Source organism: Drosophila innubila (assembly GCF_004354385.1).
Source record: "Drosophila innubila isolate TH190305 chromosome 2L unlocalized genomic scaffold, UK_Dinn_1.0 4_B_2L, whole genome shotgun sequence".
Classification (NCBI taxonomy): Eukaryota; Metazoa; Arthropoda; class Insecta; order Diptera; family Drosophilidae; genus Drosophila; species Drosophila innubila.
Window position 1 is genome coordinate 29,400,056 of NW_022995372.1, and position 20,742 is coordinate 29,420,797.

General features: G+C 38.4%; 5 protein-coding genes, 2 non-coding genes and 5 pseudogenes across 7 annotated transcripts; 4 read left to right on the forward strand and 8 right to left on the reverse strand.

Annotated features, from left to right (window-relative positions):
• Positions 1–5,304: 5,304 nt before the first annotated feature.
• On the reverse strand, positions 5,305–5,791 carry LOC117779563 (annotated as a pseudogene).
• Positions 5,792–6,057: 266 nt separating this feature from the next.
• On the forward strand, positions 6,058–6,361 carry LOC117779575 (annotated as a pseudogene).
• Positions 6,362–6,547: 186 nt separating this feature from the next.
• LOC117782406 lies at positions 6,548–6,666 on the reverse strand. Its single transcript, XR_004617243.1, has one exon. It is a non-coding gene; the product is annotated as a 5S ribosomal RNA (ribosomal RNA).
• Positions 6,667–7,008: 342 nt separating this feature from the next.
• On the reverse strand, positions 7,009–7,442 carry LOC117779569 (annotated as a pseudogene).
• Positions 7,443–7,719: 277 nt separating this feature from the next.
• Positions 7,720–8,123, forward strand: LOC117779576 (histone H2B). The gene has a single exon (XM_034615805.1). The coding sequence runs from the start codon at positions 7,863–7,865 to the stop codon at positions 8,064–8,066; it is 204 nt and encodes a 67-aa protein (XP_034471696.1). The 5' UTR covers positions 7,720–7,862; the 3' UTR covers positions 8,067–8,123.
• A 499-nt stretch (positions 8,124–8,622) lies between these two features.
• LOC117781309 lies at positions 8,623–9,496 on the reverse strand (annotated as a pseudogene).
• Positions 9,497–16,460: 6,964 nt separating this feature from the next.
• On the reverse strand, positions 16,461–16,932 carry LOC117779562 (histone H3-like). Its single transcript, XM_034615795.1, is given in 3 exon segments — positions 16,461–16,691; positions 16,693–16,759; positions 16,762–16,932. Coding segments are annotated over 3 exon segments (405 nt in total). The 5' UTR covers positions 16,886–16,932; the 3' UTR covers positions 16,461–16,477.
• A 185-nt stretch (positions 16,933–17,117) lies between these two features.
• Positions 17,118–17,544, forward strand: LOC117779573 (histone H4). Its single transcript, XM_034615804.1, has one exon. It carries the CDS (start codon positions 17,176–17,178, stop codon positions 17,485–17,487), a length of 312 nt encoding a protein of 103 aa, XP_034471695.1. The 5' UTR covers positions 17,118–17,175; the 3' UTR covers positions 17,488–17,544.
• A 126-nt stretch (positions 17,545–17,670) lies between these two features.
• Positions 17,671–17,789, reverse strand: LOC117782422. The gene has a single exon (XR_004617255.1). It is a non-coding gene; the product is annotated as a 5S ribosomal RNA (ribosomal RNA).
• A 401-nt stretch (positions 17,790–18,190) lies between these two features.
• Positions 18,191–18,644, reverse strand: LOC117779568 (histone H2A-like). Its single transcript, XM_034615800.1, is given in 2 exon segments — positions 18,191–18,335; positions 18,337–18,644. Coding segments are annotated over 2 exon segments (375 nt in total). The 5' UTR covers positions 18,574–18,644; the 3' UTR covers positions 18,191–18,197.
• Positions 18,645–18,729: 85 nt separating this feature from the next.
• Positions 18,730–19,243, forward strand: LOC117781310 (histone H2B-like). Its single transcript, XM_034618059.1, has 2 exons — positions 18,730–18,737; positions 18,844–19,243. The coding sequence occupies exons 1-2, from the start codon at positions 18,730–18,732 to the stop codon at positions 19,184–19,186; spliced, it is 351 nt and encodes a 116-aa protein (XP_034473950.1). The 3' UTR covers positions 19,187–19,243.
• Positions 19,244–19,743: 500 nt separating this feature from the next.
• Positions 19,744–20,632, reverse strand: LOC117781311 (annotated as a pseudogene).
• Positions 20,633–20,742: the final 110 nt, after the last annotated feature.

Consider the following 20,742-nt stretch of genomic DNA (forward strand, 5'->3'; position numbering starts at 1 on the left):
GTATTGAGGTTGAACTGAAGATATTATTCATTTTGTAAATTAACCCGTTTTTCCAGACTGTGTCAAAGCTTTCTCGAAGTCAGAGCACACGCAATTGTGGCCCTTTCTGGATAAGTTACTGAATATGAATTTGTTAGCTACTGCTAAGGAATGGCTAATGGATAGGCTATCTCTGAAGCCAAACTGATAGGGTTTAAGTATCTGATGGGACTCAATATGCTTTTAATTTGTTCATTAACATTTTTTCGAATAAAGACTAATTGCAGAAAGTATTGATATGGGTCTGTACCCTGAAGGATTGGGGGTTAGCTTTGGCTTAGAATTGGAATGACTTTACTGCGTTTCCAGCTGATAGGGAAATAACTAGCGTTAAAGCAATGATTAAACAGAATGGCTAAGTGCTTAAGCACTGGCATATTAATCTGCTTTAGAAGGTAGTTGCTACTACCATCAGGGCCCATTGTCTTTTACTGTTTTGAAACTTATCCATTCTAAGAGCTGCTTGGCGTTTGTGAAACCAAGCTCTTCTGCACCTGGCCAATGCCATCTGCTCTTCTAATTGAGTCAAGTTCACAATGTACGAGGCCGACCCTGACGGTTGCTCGATAAAGTGTTTGACTTCTCGATTAACATGTTTTGTGTGCCGTTTAAGCACTCTGTTCAGGAAGACATGTTATCGTTCTGCTTATGGATTCGCTCAAACGACCATGCAAGTGCGTTTACTTTCTCAAATTTAGATTTTATTATGGGGGAATGTCGATATCGATGCCACTGTGCTCAGCAACTGAAGGCAGATATCGTGTTTAAAGGGTTCATCTTTTTTGGTATTGGTTGCTGCGTTGCAGCGATTTAATGCTAATTTTGCTCAGGTGTATGCATTTTAAGCTTTTCTCAATGTGGTTAAGTTCACTGACTTGAATTTGAGAATTTATTTGATAAGTCATATCGTAAATGAGATTACGCAATTCCTCTTTTCTGTTTCAGACAGAGAATTGGTGTCTAAAGAGATATCTCTAAGATAGCTTCTGCTTAATGAGCTCAGACAGTGTCTGCTAGTTGAGCTCTACTATTTGGCTTAGACGGACTTATCGTTATTTTGGGTATAGCATTGGGGAATCGAGTGCTCTGTTTAATGCAACGTTTAGGTTGTTTACATGAACATCGATATCGGTGGGTCTCTGGTTAGATGAATTGGTTATCAGGGCTAGATTTCCTAACAGAATTGCATTCCAAGCTAAGTATTGATCTTATTGAAATTGTGTACTATTTTTGGACTAGCGGATAGCATACGGTATTCGCCAAGCCTAAACCTAAGTGTAACGCCAAAATGATCTGAAGGAAAATCATTTGTGACTTCACAATATTCGTCTATGTCAATGGGAAGTTCTACAGAGTGTATGATATAATCTATTGAGGATGGGTTATTGTGATTGTTTGGACGACTAGGTTCTCTTGTTGGGCGGAGAACAAAGCTAGGTTGTTCCAAAAGCCAGTTGTAGAGGTTTCACCATTGCGGTTAAGGTGGGCAGGGTTATGAATGGGACATGCCAACTGGGTGTTTGGCGTTTAAGTCACAGCCTATTATAATATGACCACCATTCTGTATTCAGGTTAATGAATCTGAAATGGTTTTTTAGGTCAACTATCTGAAGGGATCATTGGGTCGTATAGAGTGATACTGCAATGCAGTTTCGATTATGTCTATTTGCGTCAATGTATGATAGTTTTATGGCTACTGCTTCAATAAAGCGTAGGGGTCCTATTTTAATGCGTTCGAACTTAATACCGTTCTTAATGCATATTGCGACGGACATACCATACTCTCTCGAGTCTTGGCGTTGCGCAAAAACTGTTTGTGTAGCTCGTTCTTGTTGCCTTATGAATTGATAGTGCTTCAAGTTAATGGAATGTTTACTTGACAGTTTCTGTTCTGCAATAAGCATTACGTCTGGTCTGTGCTTGTTTAAGAAGAGGTCTAACTCGTATCTCTTGTTTAGAGAGATAAGGGAGTTCACATTTTGAAAAATACATTTCAGGGAGGTCATTAGTTCTGAGCTATTTGAATGAAGAAGTCAAGCAGTAGTGCTTGCTTCATCTTCGTTGAATCTTCTTTATTTTGTAGCCCTTGAGTGGGGTATTTCCTAATTACATTCTGCATAATTTCAATGCAGGAAAAGAGATCTTCCAAAGATATCCGAGCTATCTTTGTTGAGATCCTCTATGGTAATGTCCTTTGCTGAGCTTGGGGCTTAGTGGCGAGTTTCTCTGCCATATGGTTGCGAAGAGCCGGATTGCTGATCACAACGTTTTTAGGGAGCTGAGACTGTCCCTGAGAGGGATGAGTGCTTTTGTTCAGGATGCTTGAACAGGGAAGCAAAGGTGCTGCTGTCTATTTTCTAGAGGCTACAGATTTTGCTTTGGAAATAGCTTTAGCTGCTTTTGGTCAAGTTTGCGCTTCTGATTAATTTTTCAGCAACCTGAATACGGATAGGGCATATTTTAGCATTTGCTGTATGTTGTCCTTTGCAGTTAACGCATTGCGTTTTATTATTTTCAGAAGGAGGCTCAGTTTTTGAAATGCTGCATTTCCCTGGAGTATGGACTGCAGTGCATTTAATGCAGCGGTATTGCATTTTGCAATTGCTAGCTACATGGCCAAATCTTTGACAGTTGTGGCATTGGGTAACGTTACTTTTGCTCTTTTAAAGATTCAAATTTCACCTTGCAGTTAAGTAAGGTGTTAATTTTAAGAACTTCCGTGCTGCTAGATTTTCAATCTGAACCAGCCAGAAGCTTTTCTTAAATTCTTTTACTGTCAAATTTTTATTTCTGGACATTTCTCTTGAATGGCTATTTTGACCTCTTCTTTGCTATAAATGGTCTGGGGCAACTTTTTTAATATCAGAGTTAGGGGCTTGAGTTCTTTGGGAGTATAAGAGTAGTAACTGATCTTGTTGCTATCTAACATTAATTTTGCCTTTAGGAAGTCTTCCAATGTGAAAACTTTTATATGTGTCATATTTTTGTTGACAATATTGAGGGTAAAATGCTCATTAATAATTTGGCGCAACTTACCTGCCAGTTCCTTTGGGTTGGTGTTATATACAGCGATAATCGGGACGTCCTTCTTCTTTGCCGTTTTCGGTGTCTTTGGTGTTGATGGTGTTACTCCGTTGATTTCTGTTGTCGACTTTGGTGGTGTTGGTTCCTTGGATATCGTCTTCTTGTTGATGGCAATGGGATCGACGTCCATTTCGTTGGCCTCTGCGGGTTTTTGTAGTTTTACTTTCACGGCTTTCTTGGGAGTCTTGTGGGTTCCCAGTGCCGGAAAGTCTACGTCGTTATTGTTAACGTCTTCATCAAGAGCCGCAAATCGGTTGTTGACCAGGGTTTTCACCGTTGCTTTTATACCAAGATGGTTCAGTTGGTCTTGTACCGTCTTGGTTTTTGCAACAGTTTCGCCTGTAGCAGCTCTTGAGCGTAATTCCTCTAGTTCGTCCATAATTTTTGCGGTATGTTTCCAAATCTAAATACACACCTGGGGCGTCTTCTTCGTCATCAGCGTTGGTTGCTGTGTCGTCTGAGCTTGTATATTCGTCGTAGCTCAGTGAGGAAGAGCGGCTTCGTTTATCGCACACACTTTCATCATCACTATTTGTGTCTATAGCACGTTTGCAACCCGCACATGCCATTGTCTTTTTCTTTATTTTTATTTTTCGTATTATCGACTTTCTCACTTTACGACACAGAACTCTGTCACTTTTCTTCACTATGAGTGATTTTCTTGTGTCCATATCACAAATCACTCGTTAGGATTGCCGGTTTTCACACTGTTTCTCACTGTCAACAATGTTTATGTTAGAACACAGGGGATGCGGATGCTGCAACTACGGACTCCGACATTGTTCACCTTATTTTTCACAGTATTTCACAGTATAAAACGTTTTAGCTCTTAAAATTTAACAAACGAAACTCAAAATTAAGACCCGATTACGTGAGAATCGAGTAGAAGGGCCGTAGGAGAATGTTTTCAGCATTGAACGCTTGCGACTAATAAGTTTGCCATTAAGCTATTATTAATTTAACATTTAAAAGAGTTTGTAGTTCTATACTTAAGTAGTAATTTATTTGAATATTTTGTTAAATATTTACAACAAAATGTAATTTAGTTTATATTGCTATTATCATTCACTGCGGTCAAATAACGACGTCAAAACTAACTATGTGTCATCGTAAAACAAATTGTGGCATAAAAACATATTTATTAAATATAAATAGAATAAAATAGTAATAACTTTTATTGAATATATATACCTTGAACAATTCTTATTAAAAATATAGCCATTAATTTGAATATAACCAACGATTTTTTTTGCAAATATGTTTTAAACATGACCATCTACTGTTAAAATCAAGCAAACTGAGTGCAAGTAGCAATAGAAAAATGGATCGGAAAATATAAAATAATATAAAACAATAATTTTTTTTCAATATTATAAAAAAATCTATTTGTTATTTCAATTAAATTCATTTTCTTTTTCATTCACACCAATTATATAAATAAAACGACAATTTAAGTATGCGCAGTGTACATACCATGGCCATTAGTGGTGAACAACGCAGCATAAGAAATCGAAAAAGTAAAAATATAAATAAAATTCAAAGTATAATAACAATGGTGTTTTAAAAAACATATTACTTAGAATATATTATATATAGCTGTATGTAACTAAATTCATTCCATGTTTAAGTATTTGTATTGTATATACCAAATCAGCATTACGATTGGTAGCAAACAAAACAACATCAGAAGTTGTCAATGTGAGATTATCATTTAAAAAACGATTCACTTAGATTGATATACAACCTAAAATAATTTCAAAATATACATTTTGCTATGTGAATAAAACTACCATTTAAGTAAACCATACGCTTTGTATAGGCAAGAAATAAATATTTATCAACGTATTATGGCAAATATAATTACTTACTAATTTAAGTTGCTTAAAAATATTTTTTCAAATTATAAACTACACTCTACAGAATACTTGAACATTAAGACATGTCATGTAAAAAAAGCAATTTGAATAGCAACAAACTAAATATATCTTATTAATATACATATATAATATTAAATATGTATACAGATAATTAACTATTTTGCTTGTATGCAAAAACTATTATTCAATATGAATGAATCAGGTCATCGTAATTTACAATCGCTTAAATAAAAAAATTTATTTGTAGAAAACCTATTGATTTAAAATTTAATTATGAAAACATAAAACTTCTTTGATAAATAAATTTGTGGTCCTGAAAAGGACCGATTTGTTTTGTTATTTTTTCTTAAGCAAAGCTCAACTTAAGCGCGCTCGCCACGAATACGTCTGGCCAATTGGATGTCCTGGGCATAATAGTGACACGCTTGGCATGGATAGCACACAAGTTTGTGTCTTCGAAGAGGCCAACCAGGTAGGCTTCACTAGCTTCCTGCAAAGCCATTACAGCAGAGCTTTGGAAACGTAGATCGGTCTTAAAGTCCTGAGCAATTTCACGTACTAAACGCTGGAACGGGAGCTTGCGAATGAGCAACTCAGTGCTCTTCTGATACCGACGGATTTCACGAAGGGCCACAGTTCGGGCGATAACGATGAGGCTTCTTCACACCACCGGTGGCTGGAGCACTCTTACGTGCCGCCTTGGTAGCCAGCTGCTTGCGAGGCGCCTTGCCTCCGGTCGATTTACGAGCTGTCTGCTTAGTACGAGCCATTTTTCCTTCACAATTTTTACTTTACACAGTCACTGTTGAAAACACAATAAGCGAGCAAGCGACTTGGTGCCTCATTTATATAGAAAAATGGTGGTGGGTTAGAAAGAGAGCGAAACATTCGCTCTCGCTGACGTTTCGTTTTACGAGGGTAGTGTGCGAGCAGGATGCAAGTGCTGCTCACTCACCTCTGTTTTCCTCTCTTTGGTATAAATAGAAGCGATTGGCTCAGTTAAAGCATTAGTGTCTTTGTGACTTTCGTGCAGTGAAAACCAAAAAAAAAAGTGAAAATGACTGGTCGCGGTAAAGGTGGCAAAGGCTTGGGTAAAGGCGGCGCAAGCGTCATCGCAAAGTGTTGCGTGATAACATCCAGGGCATCACGAAGCCAGCTATCCGCCGTTTAGCTCGCCGTGGCGGTGTGAAGCGCATCTCTGGTCTTATTTATGAAGAAACTCGTGGTGTGCTGAAGGTTTTCTTGAAAATGTTATCCGTGATGCTGTCACATACACCGAACACGCCAAGAGGAAGACAGTCACAGCCATGGATGTTGTCTATGCTCTGAAGAGGCAAGGCCGCACTCTGTACGGTTTTTGGCGGCTAGAAACCTTTGTACTACGAAATACAAACAATCATACCAATCGGTCCTTTTCAGGACCACCAAAACATACTCAAAGAGAAAAATTACTCAATTAAATTTATATTTTATTTTCATTTGAATTTAATAAAAAAAAAAAAATTTGTTATTCTTGAATTTAAAAAAAGAAAAAAGAAGACGTAGTATGCCAACAACACGCGGTGTTCCCAAGCGGTCCCCCATCTAAGTACTAACCGCGCCCGACGCTGCTTAATTTCGGTGATCGGACGAGAACCGATGTATTCAACGTGGTATGGTCGTTGGCGAGTTCACTACGACTAAAGATTACTTTAGTTTCACTTAAATTCATGAAAAAATGTTAATAATAGTGTATGTAAAAGAATCTATTCTTGGATTTATATATTTATTTAACGAAACTGTACTATTTTTTACTGACCTCTGATGCCAGTAACATTATGTCTTGCAATGTGTACTTTTCCATTGCCTCAGGTAGAATTGAATGTATACACAGGTACGAAATGAAAATGGTGACCCCAGCCCATGCAATATATTAACTACTACGATACTGTACTAAGAATTTTTCTACACCGCTTATTAAAACAATAGGATACTCAATTCAAAATCAGTCTCTTTTTTCGAAAATTTGGTCGTCCTGAAAAGGACGTTTGGGTTTTTGGTTGATTTATGTACACGATATTAGTTGCTTGTAATTTATGCCTTCTTCTCGGTCTTCTTGGGCAAAAGCACTGCCTGGATATTAGGCAAAACACCGCCCTGGGCAATGGTGACGCCAGAAAGTTTGTTCAACTCCTCGTCGTTGCGGATGGCCAGTTGCAGATGACGGGGATAATCCTAGTTTTCTTGTTGTCACGCGCTGCATTACCAGCCAACTCAAGACTTCAGCGGCCAAGTACTCCATAACGGCAGCCAAGTACACAGGAGCGCCGGCACCAACACGCTCGGCATAGTTGCCCTTGCGAAGCAGACGGTGAATACGGCCAACGGGGAACTGAAGACCAGCGCGGTTGGAACGCGACTTTGCCTTTCCTTCACTTTTCCACCTTTACCACGACCAGACATTTTCTATACTATATTTTTATTTCACTGTTTCACTGCAAACACACAAATATCGAATGTTGCTGGCAGCCTCAAGTGTTGCTACATTTATAGTTTTCCAGTTACCTACTTGCTCAGTTAGGGATGACAGCTGGCAGCTGACAAACCAGTTTCTCAACATGAAAGCGTTGCTATAACAAAAGTATAAATGTGAAGCACATCAGCGTGGTAGGTTAACATTTTGTGAAGTGAATTTAAAGTGAATACTAGGTGAAAATATGCCCCTAAGACTAGTGGAAAGGCAGCCAAAAGGCTGGCAAGGCTCAGAAGAACATTACCAAGAACGATAAGAAGAAGAAGCGCAAGAGGAAGGAAAGCTATGCCATCTACATTTACAAAGTGCTCAAGCAGGTCCATCCCGACACTGGCATCTCATCCAAGGCAATGAGTATCATGAACAGCTTTGTGAACGACATTTTTGAGCGCATTGCTGCCGAGGCCTCCCGTTTGGCCCACTACAACAAGCGCTCCACCATCACCAGTCGGGAAATCCAAACCGCTGTCCGCCTTTTGCTGCCCGGAGAATTGGCCAAGCACGCTGTCAGTGAGGGAACCAAGGCTGTCACCAAGTATACAAGCTCTAAGTAAATTTCATTGGAAATTTTATTGCAACCTAAACTAAAAGGCCCTTTTCAGGGCCACAAATTACATGCGCAAAGAATTTAAATTTTCGATATTAAATCATTAAAAATAATATATCTACCGTTAAGGATAATGGTTGAATTTTACGATCAACTCGCACCTAATAAATAAGTAGACATGTAGAATTATTGTATTATTTTGTTTTTATTTGTATTAGCTTTTATTTATTTAACGTCGACTAAAACCAGTCGACGGACAGTAAAGTAATTAAAACAAAATTTAAAAAATAAAAATTAAATAATTAAAATGAACAGTTAAATTATAAGACTTATACTCGATTTAATATATTGACTTAATATTTAAAAATTTACCTAAATTGGCATTGTGAATCATCTATTCTTTAATTCTATAGCGATATTAAAGCATCTTCAGGCTTAGAATTTGAATTAGTATTTGAAGTTTCGTTGCAGAAATACAAATTGTGAATAAGTTATTCTGTTCTGTCATTGTTTTCTGCTTGACACAACACATATAAAATACATTATTTGAAAATTTCTTCTCTTTAGAATAAGTTTTGTAGCCCTGAAAAGGGCTTTGATAAAAAACAAATCATAACTTTGAAATTTGCGCACTAATAGTCTTAGGGCTCTTATTTCTTGGCTGCTTTTGGCTTCTTGACAGCAGAAGCAGCTTTCTTTACGCTGAAGCCGACGCTGCCTTTTAGGCTTAGGCTTAGCACTTGTGGTCTTGGGCTTTGGTGCCTTTGGCTTTGCTGCACTCGACTTGGCCTTTGCTAGGTTTCGCCTTGACGGTACCAGTTTTCTTTGCATCCTTAGCCTTGGCCTTCTCCGCTTTCTTTTTCTCAGCGGTCTTTTTGGTTGCTACAGCTACAGCCTTTGATGATTTCTTATCAGCGGATCCAGTTGCTTTCTTGGGGCTAGCAGTTTTCTTCTTCTTAGCTGCTGCTGATGCAGTTGTGGCAGCCACCTTCTTAGTTTTCTTCTCTACAGAGGATGCGGCAGCTTTGGCTTGGGCTCTTTTTGGCAGATGCAGACAATTTAAATGAACCAGATGCACCTTGCCTTTGCTTGGATCAGTTTTCCATTGGCAACCGCATTCTTCAAGTACTTCTTGATGAATGGTGCTAGCTTCTGGGCATCGCATTTGTATGTGGCACTGATATATTTCTTGATTGCCATGAGCGATGAACCACCACGTTCCTTCAAGTTCAGGATCGATGCGTCCACCATTATCTGAGTTGGAGGATGTAATGGTGGAGCTGTCGTCTTTTTTGCCTTCGATGCGGATGCTGTTGCCGCCTTTTTGGTGGCCACCTTCTTCTCTGCTGCGGCTGGTGGTGCTGCCACAGGGGATGCGGATGCTGCAACTACGGACTCCGACATTGTTCACCTTATTTTTCACAGTATTTCACAGTATAAAACGTTTAACTCTTAAAATTTAACCAAACATTTCATTTCATTTATTAGTCGAATATTATAGGAGTTACATATTTGTACCTATTCTACTGTACAGTCTTGGTGACAAATTCAAGCTTACTTATATTATTATTGTTACATTTTGCCTTGCGCTTCAAGCTTATCCAGGCGAGAGATCTATTATTAATTGTTGTTTAGAGTATTAGTCTTAATTTGATATGTTATATTTTATAGTTTTGGTAACTGCAGTAATTATGTTACTTATTTTAGGAAAGGCTCAGGTGAGTAAAACCTAAATCACATTATTGTTTTGTTTTTGTGTATGTTTTTCTTAATACTAAATAACTATTATAACTAACTAAGGCTACGTTACTAATTAGTTAACTAGATAGGATAGGATAAGATAGATAGAAATACAGTATAATATTTACAAAGAAAAGGAAGGAAAATGGAAAGTAAGTTGCGCCAAATTATTAATGAGCATTATATTGACTTATATTGAAAGATAATCCATCAGTCGGGTCTATGGAATTGAGTTTTCTATGGTAAAAGATTAGGTTATTGTCTGAGTCAAAGATTATACCCTTTTCTTTGAGGTGACTAATGTGGTTGATAGTGATGTGATCCACTAAATACTCAAATGGTATTCGGATCTGTTCTACACTTTCTAAGATATGTGGATTTCTACTGTGTTGATTTAGGTCAACAAACTTTTCAATTATCCTAAAGAGAAGGGTATCTAATCGTTTAGTCTTGGTGGTCTTGTAAAGGTTATAGTTTGAGATATAACGACGTGTTAGTGGGTTGTAGGAAGAGCTTCCCAGTGCCTGCCTCAAAATGCGCCTTTCAAAAAGACGCATTATTTCCATTTGACTGGATTTGATATTAAACCAGCTTATGTGACCATGGATTAGAATGGGTTGAATTAGCTTCTTATATGCAAGTGAGCGTAATTTACACATTTCTATGCTACTGGGAGATGGGCTTAGGCTTAAGGGCCTGAATATGTGGTATATTTGTTGCAGTTGAATCTTGGCCTTCTTGAGGGTATGTTCAACATGTGGCTTGAAATTTAGTTTGTCATCATATATGACTCCTAAGTATTTCAATTGGTTATTTATTTGGATTGGTGTGTTCCCATTGACATATAATTTTGGTTGGAATGCTCTGGCATTTCTGTATACATCCCTGGTTCTGGGCCCACGAAATATACAGCCTTCGCATTTATTACTATTTAATTTTAATCGCCATTTGAAGAAGTAGTGACACAATTGGTCAAGATAACTATTGAGATCCATTTCTGCACTTGCTATCCATGCACCTGAGGATAGCAAAAGAATATCATCAGCGTAAACTAGCGGCTGTATGCGTGCTGTTGACGTTGAGTTAGGGTCTTGTTGAAAGTTTGGCATATCTGCGAGATAAATGTTATATAGAATTGGTGCTAATAGTCACCCTTGAGGGACACCTGCTGCTATTTCTCGAGTGAGAGATCTTTCAATGCCACTGGGGAATTGACATAAAATTAGCGTGAAGTAAGGTAGTTATGTATAATACGTGTAGTATTGGGGTTGAACTGAAAGATATTATTCATTTTGTAAATTAACCCGTTTTTCCAGACTGTGTCAAAAGCTTTCTCGAAGTCGAGGGCACAAGCAATTGTGGCCCGCTTTCTGGATAAGTTACTGAATATGAATTTGTTAGCTACTGCTAAGGAATGGCTAATGGATAGGCTATCTCTGAAGCCAAACTGATAGGGTTTAAGTATCTGATGGGACTCAATATGCTTTTTAATTTGTTCCATTAACATTTTTTCGAATAAAAGACTAATTGCAGAAAGTATTGATATGGGTCTGTACCCCTGAAGGGATTGGGGGTTAGCTTTTGGCTTAGGAATTGGAATGACTTTACTGCGTTTCCAGCTGATAGGGAAATAACTAGCGTTAAAGCAATGATTAAACAGAATGGCTAAGTGCTTAAGCACTGGCATATTGAAATGCTTTAGAAGGTAGTTGCTACTACCATCAGGGCCCATTGTCTTTTACTGTTTTGAAACTTATCCATTCTAAGAGCTGCTTGGCATTTGTGAAACCAAGCTCTTCTGCACCTGGCCAATTGCCATCTGCTCTTCTAATTAAATCGAAGTTCACAATGTACGAGGCCGACCCTGACGGTTGCTCGATAAAGTGTTTGACTTCTCGATTAACATGTTTTGTGTGCCGTTTAAGCACTCTGTTCAGGGAAGACATGTTATCGTTCTGCTTATGGATTCGCTCAAACGACCATGCAAGTGCGTTTACTTTCTCAAATTTAGATTTTATTATGGGGGGAATGTCGATATCGATGCCACTGTGCTCATCAACTGCAAGGCAGATATCGTGTTTAAGGGTTCATCTTTTGGTGGTATTGGTTGCTGCGTTGCAGCGATTTAATGCTAATTTTGCTCAGGTGTATGCGTTTTAAGCTTTTCTCAATGTGGTTAAGTTCACTGACTTGAATTTGAGAATTTATTTGATAATTCATATCGTAAATGAGATTACGCAACTTCTCTTTTTCTGTTTCAGACAGAGAGAATTGGTGTCTAAAGAGATATCTCCTAAGATATCGCTTCTGCTTAATGAGCTCCAGACAGTGTCTGCTAAGTTGAGCTCTACTATTTGGCTTAGACGGACTTATCGTTATTTTGGGTATAGCATTGGGGGAATCGAGTGCTCTGTTTAATGCAACGTTTAGGTTGTTTACATGAACATCGATATCGGTGGGTCTCTGGTTAGATGAATTGGTTATCGGGGCTAGATTTCCTAACAGAATTGCATTCCAAGCTAGGGTATTGATCTTATTGAAATTGTGTACTATTTTTGGACTAGCGGATAGCATACGGTATTCGCCAAGCCTAAGCCTAAGTGTAACGCCAAAATGATCCGATGGAAAATCATTTGTGACTTCACAATATTCGTCTATGTCAATGGGAAGTTCGACAGAGTGTATGAAATAATCTATTGAGGATGGGTTATTGTAATTGTTTGGACGACTAGGTTCTCTTGTTGGGCGGAGAACAAAGCTAGGTTGTTCCAAAAGCCAGTTGTAGAGGGTTTCACCATTGCGGTTAAGGTGGGCAGGGTTATGAATTGGGACATGCCAACTGGGGTGTTTGGCGTTTAAGTCACAGCCTATTATAATATGACCACCATTCTGTATTCGGGTTAATGAATCTGAAATGGTTTTTAGGTCAACTATCTGAAGGGGATCGTTGGGTCGCTTATAGAGTGATACTGCAATGCAGTTTCGATTATGTCTATTTGCGTCAATGTATGATAGTTTTATGGCTACTGCTTCAATAAAGCGTAGGGGTCCTATTTTAATGCGTTCGAACTTAATACCGTTCTTAATGCATATTGCGACGGACATACCATACTCTCTCGAGTCTTGGCGTTGCGCAAAAACTGTTTGTGTAGCTCGTTCTTGTTGCCTTATGAATTGATAGTGCTTCAAGTTAATTGAATGTTTACTTGACAGTTTCTGTTCTGCAATAAGCATTACGTCTGGTCTGTGCTTGTTTAAGAAGAGGTCTAACTCGTATCTCTTGTTTAGAGAGATAAGGGAGTTCACATTTTGAAAAATACATTTCAGGGAGGTCATTAGTTCTGAGCTATTTGAATGAAGAAGTCAAGCAGTAGTGCTTGCTTCATCTTCGTTGAGTCTTCTTCATTTTGTAGCCCTTGAGTGGGGTATTTCCTAATTACATTCTGCATAATTTCAATGCAGGAAAATAGATCTTTTCCAAAGATATCTGAGCTATCTTTGTTGAGATCCTCTATGGTAATTGTCGCCCTTTGCTGAGCTTGGGGCTTAGTGGCGAGTTTCTCTGCCATATGGTTGCGAAGAGCCGGATTGCTGATCACAACGTTTTTAGGGAGCTGAGACTGTCCCTGAGAGGGGGATGAGTGCTTTTGTTCAGGATGCTTGAACAGGGAAGCAAAGGGAGTGCTGCTGTCTATTTTTCTAGAGGCTACAGATTTTGCTTTGGAAATAGCTTTAGCTGCTTTTTGGTCAGAAGTTTTGCGCTTCTGATTAATTTTTTCGGCAACCTGAATACGGATAGGGCATATTTTAGCATTTGCTGTATGTTGTCCTTTGCAGTTAACGCATTGCGTTTTATTATTTTCAGAAGGAGGCTCAGTTTTTGAAATGCTGCATTTCCCTGGAGTATGGACTGCAGTGCATTTAATGCAGCGGTATTGCATTTTGCAATTGCTAGCTACATGGCCAAATCTTTGACAGTTGTGGCATTGGGTAACGCTACTTTTGCTCTTTTTAAAAGATTCAAATTTCACCTTGCAGTTAAAGGTGTTAATTTTAAGAACTTCCGTGCTTTTGCTAGATTTTTCAATCTGAACCAGCCAGAAGCTTTTCTTAAATTCTTTTACTGTCAGAATTTTTATTTCTGGACATTTCTCTTGAATGGCTATTTTGACCTCTTCTTTGCTATAAATGGTCTGGGGCAACTTTTTTAATATCAGAGTTAGGGGCTTGAGTTCTTTGGGAGTATAAGAGTAGTAACTGATCTTGTTGCTATCTAACATTAATTTTGCTTTTAGGAAGTCTTCCAATGTGAAAACTTTTATATGTGTCATATTTTGTTGACAATATTGAGGGTAAAATGCTCATTAATAATTTGGCGCAACTTACCTGCCAGTTCCTTTGGGTTGGTGTTATAAACAGCGATAATCGGGACGTCCTTCTTCTTTGCCGTTTTCGGTGCCTTTGGTGTTGATGGTGTTCCTCCGTTGATTTCTGTTGTCGACTTTGGCGGTGTTGGTTCCTTGGATATCGTCTTCTTGTTGATGGCAATGGGATCGACGTCCATTTCGTTGGCCTGTGCGGGTTTTTGTAGTTTTACTTTCATGGCTTTCTTGGGAGTCTTTTGGGTTCCCAGTGCCGGAAAGTCTACGTCGTTGTTGTTTACGTCTTCATCAAGAGCCGCGAATCGGTTGTTGACCAGGGTTTTCACCGTTGCTTTTATACCAAGATGGTTCAGTTGGTTTTGTACCGTCTTGGTTTTTGCAACAGTTTCGCCTGTAGCAGCTCTTGAGCGTAATTCCTCTAGTTCGTCCATAATTTTGCGGTATGTTTCCAAATCTAAATACACACCTGGGGCGTCTTCTTCGTCATCAGCGTTGGTTGCTGTGTCGTCTGAGCTTGTATATTCGTCGTAGCTCAGTGAGGAAGAGCGGCTTCGTTTATCGCACACACTTTCATCATCACTATTTGTGTCTATAGCACGTTTGCAACCCGCACATGCCATTGTCTTTTTCTTTATTTTTATTTTTCGTATTATCGACTTTCTCACTTTACGACACAGAACTCTGTCACTTTTCTTCACTATGAGTGATTTTCTTGTGTCCATATCACAAATCACTCGTTAGGATTGCCGGTTTTCACACTGTTTCTCACTGTCAACAATGTTTATGTTAGAACACAGGGGATGCGGATGCTGCAACTACGGACTCCGACATTGTTCACCTTATTTTTCACAGTATTTCACAGTATAAAACGTTTTAGCTCTTAAAATTTAACCAAACGAAACTCAAAATTAAGAGACCCGATTACGTGAGAATCGAGTAGAAGGGCCGTAGGAGAATGTTTTGAGCATTGAACGCTTGCGACTAATAAGTTTGCCATTAAGCTATTATTAATTTAACATTTAAAAGAGTTTGTAGTTCTATACTTAAGTAGTAATTTATTTGAATATTTTGTTAAATATTTAAACAACAAAATGTAATTTAGTTTATATTGCTATTATCATTCACTGCGGTCAAATAACGACGTCAAAACTAACTATGTGTCATCGTAAAACAAATTGTGGCATAAAAACATATTTATTAAATATAAATAGAATAAAATAGTAATAACTTTTATTGAATATATATACCTTGAACAATTCTTATTCAAAATATAGCCATTAATTTGAATATAACCAACGATTTTTTTTGCAAATATGTTTTAAACATGACCATCTACTGTTAAAATCAAGCAAACTCGGAGTGCAAGTAGCAATAGAAAAATGGATCGGAAAAATATAAAATAATATAAAACAATAATTTTTTTTCAATATTATAAAAAAATCTATTTGTTATTTCAATTAAATTCATTTTCTTTTTCATTCACACCAATTATATAAATAAAACGACAATTTAAGTATGCGCAGTGTACATACCATGGCCATTAGTGGTGAACAACGCAGCATAAGAAATCGAAAAAGTAAAAATATAAATAAAATTCAAAGTATAATAACAATGGTGTTTTAAAAAACATATTACTTAGAATATATTATATATAGCTGTATGTAACTAAATTCATTCCATGTTTAAGTATTTGTATTGTATATACCAAATCAGCATTACGATTGGTAGCAAACAAAACAACATCAGAAGTTGTCAATGTGAGATTATCATTTAAAAACGATTCACTTAGATTGATATACAACCTAAAATAATTTCAAAAATATACATTTTTGCTATGTGAATAAAACTACCATTTAAGTAAACCATACGCTTTGTATAGGCAAGAAATAAATATTTATCAACGTATTATGGCAAATATAATTACTTACTAATTTAAGTTGCTTAAAAATATTTTTCAAATTATAAACTACACTCAACAGAATACTTGAACATTAAGACATGTCATGTAAAAAAAGCAATTTGAATAGCAACAAACTAAATATATCTTATTAATATACATATATAATATTAAATATGTATACAGATAATTAACTATTTTGCTTGTATGCAAAAACTATTATTCAATATGAATGAATCAGGTCATCGTAATTTACAATCGCTTAAATAAAAAATTTATTTGTAGAAAACCTATTGATTTAAAATTTAATTATGAAAACATAAAACTTCTTTGATAAATAAATTTGTGGTCCTGAAAAGGACCGATTTGTTTTGTTATTTTTCTTAAGCAAAGCTCAACTTAAGCGCGCTCGCCACGAATACGTCTGGCCAATTGGATGTCCTTGGGCATAATAGTGACACGCTTGGCATGGATAGCACACAAGTTTGTGTCTTCGAAGAGGCCAACCAGGTAGGCTTCACTAGCTTCCTGCAAAGCCATTACAGCAGAGCTTTGGAAACGTAGATCGGTCTTAAAGTCCTGAGCAATTTCACGTACTAAACGCTGGAACGGGCTTGCGAATGAGCAACTCAGTGCTCTTCTGATACCGACGGATTTCACGAAGGGCCACAGTTCCGGGCGATAACGATGAGGCTTCTTCACACCACCGGTGGCTGGAGCACTCTTACGTGCCGCCTTGGTAGCCAGCTGCTTGCGAGGCGCCTTGCCTCCGGTCGATTTACGAGCTGTCTGCTTAGTACGAGCCATTTTTCCTTCACAATTTTACTTTACACAGTCACTGTTGAAAACACAATAAGCGAGCAAGCGACTTGGTGCCTCATTTATATAGAAAAATGGTGGTGGGTTAGAAAGAGAGCGAAACATTCGCTCTCGCTGACGTTTCGTTTTACGAGGGTAGTGTGCGAGCAGGATGCAAGTGCTGCTCACTCACTCTTGTTTTCCTCTCTTTTGGTATAAATAGAAGCGATTGGCTCAGTTAAAGCATTAGTGTCTTTGTGACTTTCGTGCAGTGAAAACCAAAAAACTAAAAGTGAAAAATGACTGGTCGCGGTAAAGGTGGCAAAGGCTTGGGTAAAGGCGGCGCCAAGCGTCATCGCAAAGTGTTGCGTGATAACATCCAGGGCATCACGAAGCCAGCTATCCGCCGTTTAGCTCGCCGTGGCGGTGTGAAGCGCATCTCTGGTCTTATTTATGAAGAAACTCGTGGTGTGCTGAAGGTTTTCTTGGAAAATGTTATCCGTGATGCTGTCACATACACCGAACACGCCAAGAGGAAGACAGTCACAGCCATGGATGTTGTCTATGCTCTGAAGAGGCAAGGCCGCACTCTGTACGGTTTTGGCGGCTAGAAACCTTTGTACTACGAAATACAAACAATCATACCAATCGGTCCTTTTCAGGACCACCAAAACATACTTCAAAAGAGAAAAAATTACTCAATTAAATTTATATTTTTATTTTCATTTGAATTTAATAAAAAAAAAAAAATTTGTTATTCTTGAATTTAAAAAAAGAAAAAAGAAGACGTAGTATGCCAACAACACGCGGTGTTCCCAAGCGGTCCCCCATCTAAGTACTAACCGCGCCCGACGCTGCTTAATTTCGGTGATCGGACGAGAACCGATGTATTCAACGTGGTATGGTCGTTGGCGAGTTCACTACGACTAAAGATTACTTTAGTTTCACTTAAATTCATGAAAAAATGTTAATAATAGTGTATGTAAAAGAATCTATTCTTGGATTTATATATTTATTTAACGAAACTGTACTATTTTTTACTGACCTCTGATGCCAGTAACATTATGTCTTGCAATGTGTACTTTTCCATTGCCTCAGGTAGAATTGAATGTATACACAGGTACGAAATGAAAATGGTGACCCCAGCCCTTGCAATATATTAACTACTACGATACTGTACTAAGAATTTTTCTACACCGCTTATTAAAACAATAGGATACTCAATTCAAAATCAGTCTCTTTTTTCGAAAATTTGGTCGTCCTGAAAAGGACGTTTGGGTTTTTTGGTTGATTTATGTACACGATATTAGTTGCTTGTAATTTATGCCTTCTTCTCGGTCTTCTTTGGCAAAAGCACTGCCTGGATATTAGGCAAAACACCGCCCTGGGCAATGGTGACGCCAGAAAGAAGTTTGTTCAACTCCTCGTCGTTGCGGATGGCCAGTTGCAGATGACGGGGGGATAATCCTAGTTTTCTTGTTGTCACGCGCTGCATTACCAGCCAACTCCAAGACTTCAGCGGCCAAGTACTCCATAACGGCAGCCAAGTACACAGGAGCGCCGGCACCAACACGCTCGGCATAGTTGCCCTTGCGAAGCAGACGGTGAATACGGCCAACGGGGAACTGAAGACCAGCGCGGTTGGAACGCGACTTTGCCTTTCCCTTCACTTTTCCACCTTTACCACGACCAGACATTTTTCTATACTATATTTTTATTTCACTGTTTCACTGCAAACACACAAATATCGAATGTTGCTGGCAGCCTCAAGTGTTGCTACATTTATACTTTTCCAGTTACCTACTTGCTCAGTTAGGGATGACAGCTGGCAGCTGACAAACCAGTTTCTCAACATGAAAGCGTTGCTATAACAAAAGTATAAATGTGAAGCACATCAGCGTGGTAGGTTAACATTTTGTGAAGTGAATTTAAAGTGAATACTAGTGAAAATATGCCCCTAAGACTAGTGGAAAGGCAGCCAAAAAGGCTGGCAAGGCTCAGAAGAACATTACCAAGAACGATAAGAAGAAGAAGCGCAAGAGGAAGGAAAGCTATGCCATCTACATTTACAAAGTGCTCAAGCAGGTCCATCCCGACACTGGCATCTCATCCAAGGCAATGAGTATCATGAACGACATTTTTGAGCGCATTGCTGCCGAGGCCTCCCGTTTGGCCCACTACAACAAGCGCTCCACCATCACCAGTCGGGAAATCCAAACCGCTGTCCGCCTTTTGCTGCCCGGAGAATTGGCCAAGCACGCTGTCAGTGAGGGAACCAAGGCTGTCACCAAGTATACAAGCTCTAAGTAAATTTCATTGGAAATTTTATTGCAACCTAAACTAAAAGGCCCTTTTCAGGGCCACAAATTACATGCGCAAAGAATTTAAATTTTCGATATTAAATCATTAAAAATAATATATCTACCGTTAAGGATAATGGTTGAATTTTACGATCAACTCGCACCTAATAAATAAGTAGACATGTAGAATTATTGTATTATTTTGTTTTTATTTGTATTAGCTTTTATTTATTTAACGTCGACTAAAACCAGTCGACGGACAGTAAAGTAATTAAAACAAAATTTAAAAATAAAAATTAAATAATTAAAATGAACAGTTAAATTATAAGACTTATACTGATTTAATATATTGACTTAATATTTAAAAATTTACCTAAATTGGCATTGTGAATCATCTATTCTTTAATTCTATAGCGATATTAAAGCATCTTCAGGCTTAGAATTTGAATTAGTATTTGAAGTTTCGTTGCAGAAATACAAATTGTGAATAAGTTATTCTGTTCTGTCATTGTTTTCTTCTGCTTGACACAACACATATAAAATACATTATTTGAAAATTTCTTCTCTTTAGAATAAGTTTTGTAGCCCTGAAAAGGGCTTTGATAAAAAACAAATCTCATAACTTTGAAATTTGCGCACTAATAGTCTTAGGGCTCTTATTTCTTGGCTGCTTTTGGCTCTTGACAGCAGAAGCAGCTTTCTTTGCTGAAGCCGACGCTGCCTTTTAGGCTTAGGCTTAGCACTTGTGGTCTTGGGCTTTGGTGCCTTGGCTTTGCTGCACCTCGACTTGGCCTTTGCTGTTGTAGGTTTCTGCCTTGACGGTACCAGTTTTCTTCGCATCCTTAGCCTTGGCCTTCTCCGCTTTCTTTTTCTCAGCGGTCTTTTTGGTTGCTACAGCTACAGCCTTTGATGATTTCTTATCAGCGGATCCAGTTGCTTTCTTGGGGCTAGCAGTTTTCTTCTTCTTAGCTGCTGCTGATGCAGTTGTGGCAGCCACCTTCTTAGTTTTCTTCTCTACAGAGGATGCGGCAGCTTTTGGCTTGGGCTCTTTTTTGGCAGATGCAGACAATTTAAATGAACCAGATGCACCCTTGCCTTTTGCTTGATCAGTTTTCCATTGGCAACCGCATTCTTCAAGTACTTTGATGAATGGTGCTAGCTTCTGGGCATCGCATTTGTATGTGGCACTGATATATTTCTTGATTGCCATGAGCGATGAACCACCACGTTCCTTCAAGTTCAGGATCGATGCGTCCACCATTATCTGAGTTGGAGGATGTAATGGTGGAGCTGTCGTCTTTTTTGCCTTCGATGCGGATGCTGTTGCCGCCTTTTTGGTGGCCACCTTCTTCTCTGCTGCGGCTGGTGGTGCTGCCACAGGGGATGCGGATGCTGCAACTACGGACTCCGACATTGTTCACCTTATTTTTCACAGTATTTCACAGTATTTCACAGTATAAAACGTTTTAACTCTTAAAATTTAACCAAACGAAACTCAAAATTAAGAGACCCGATTACGTGAGAATCGAGTAGAAGGGCCGTAGGAGAATGTTTTCAGCATTGAAC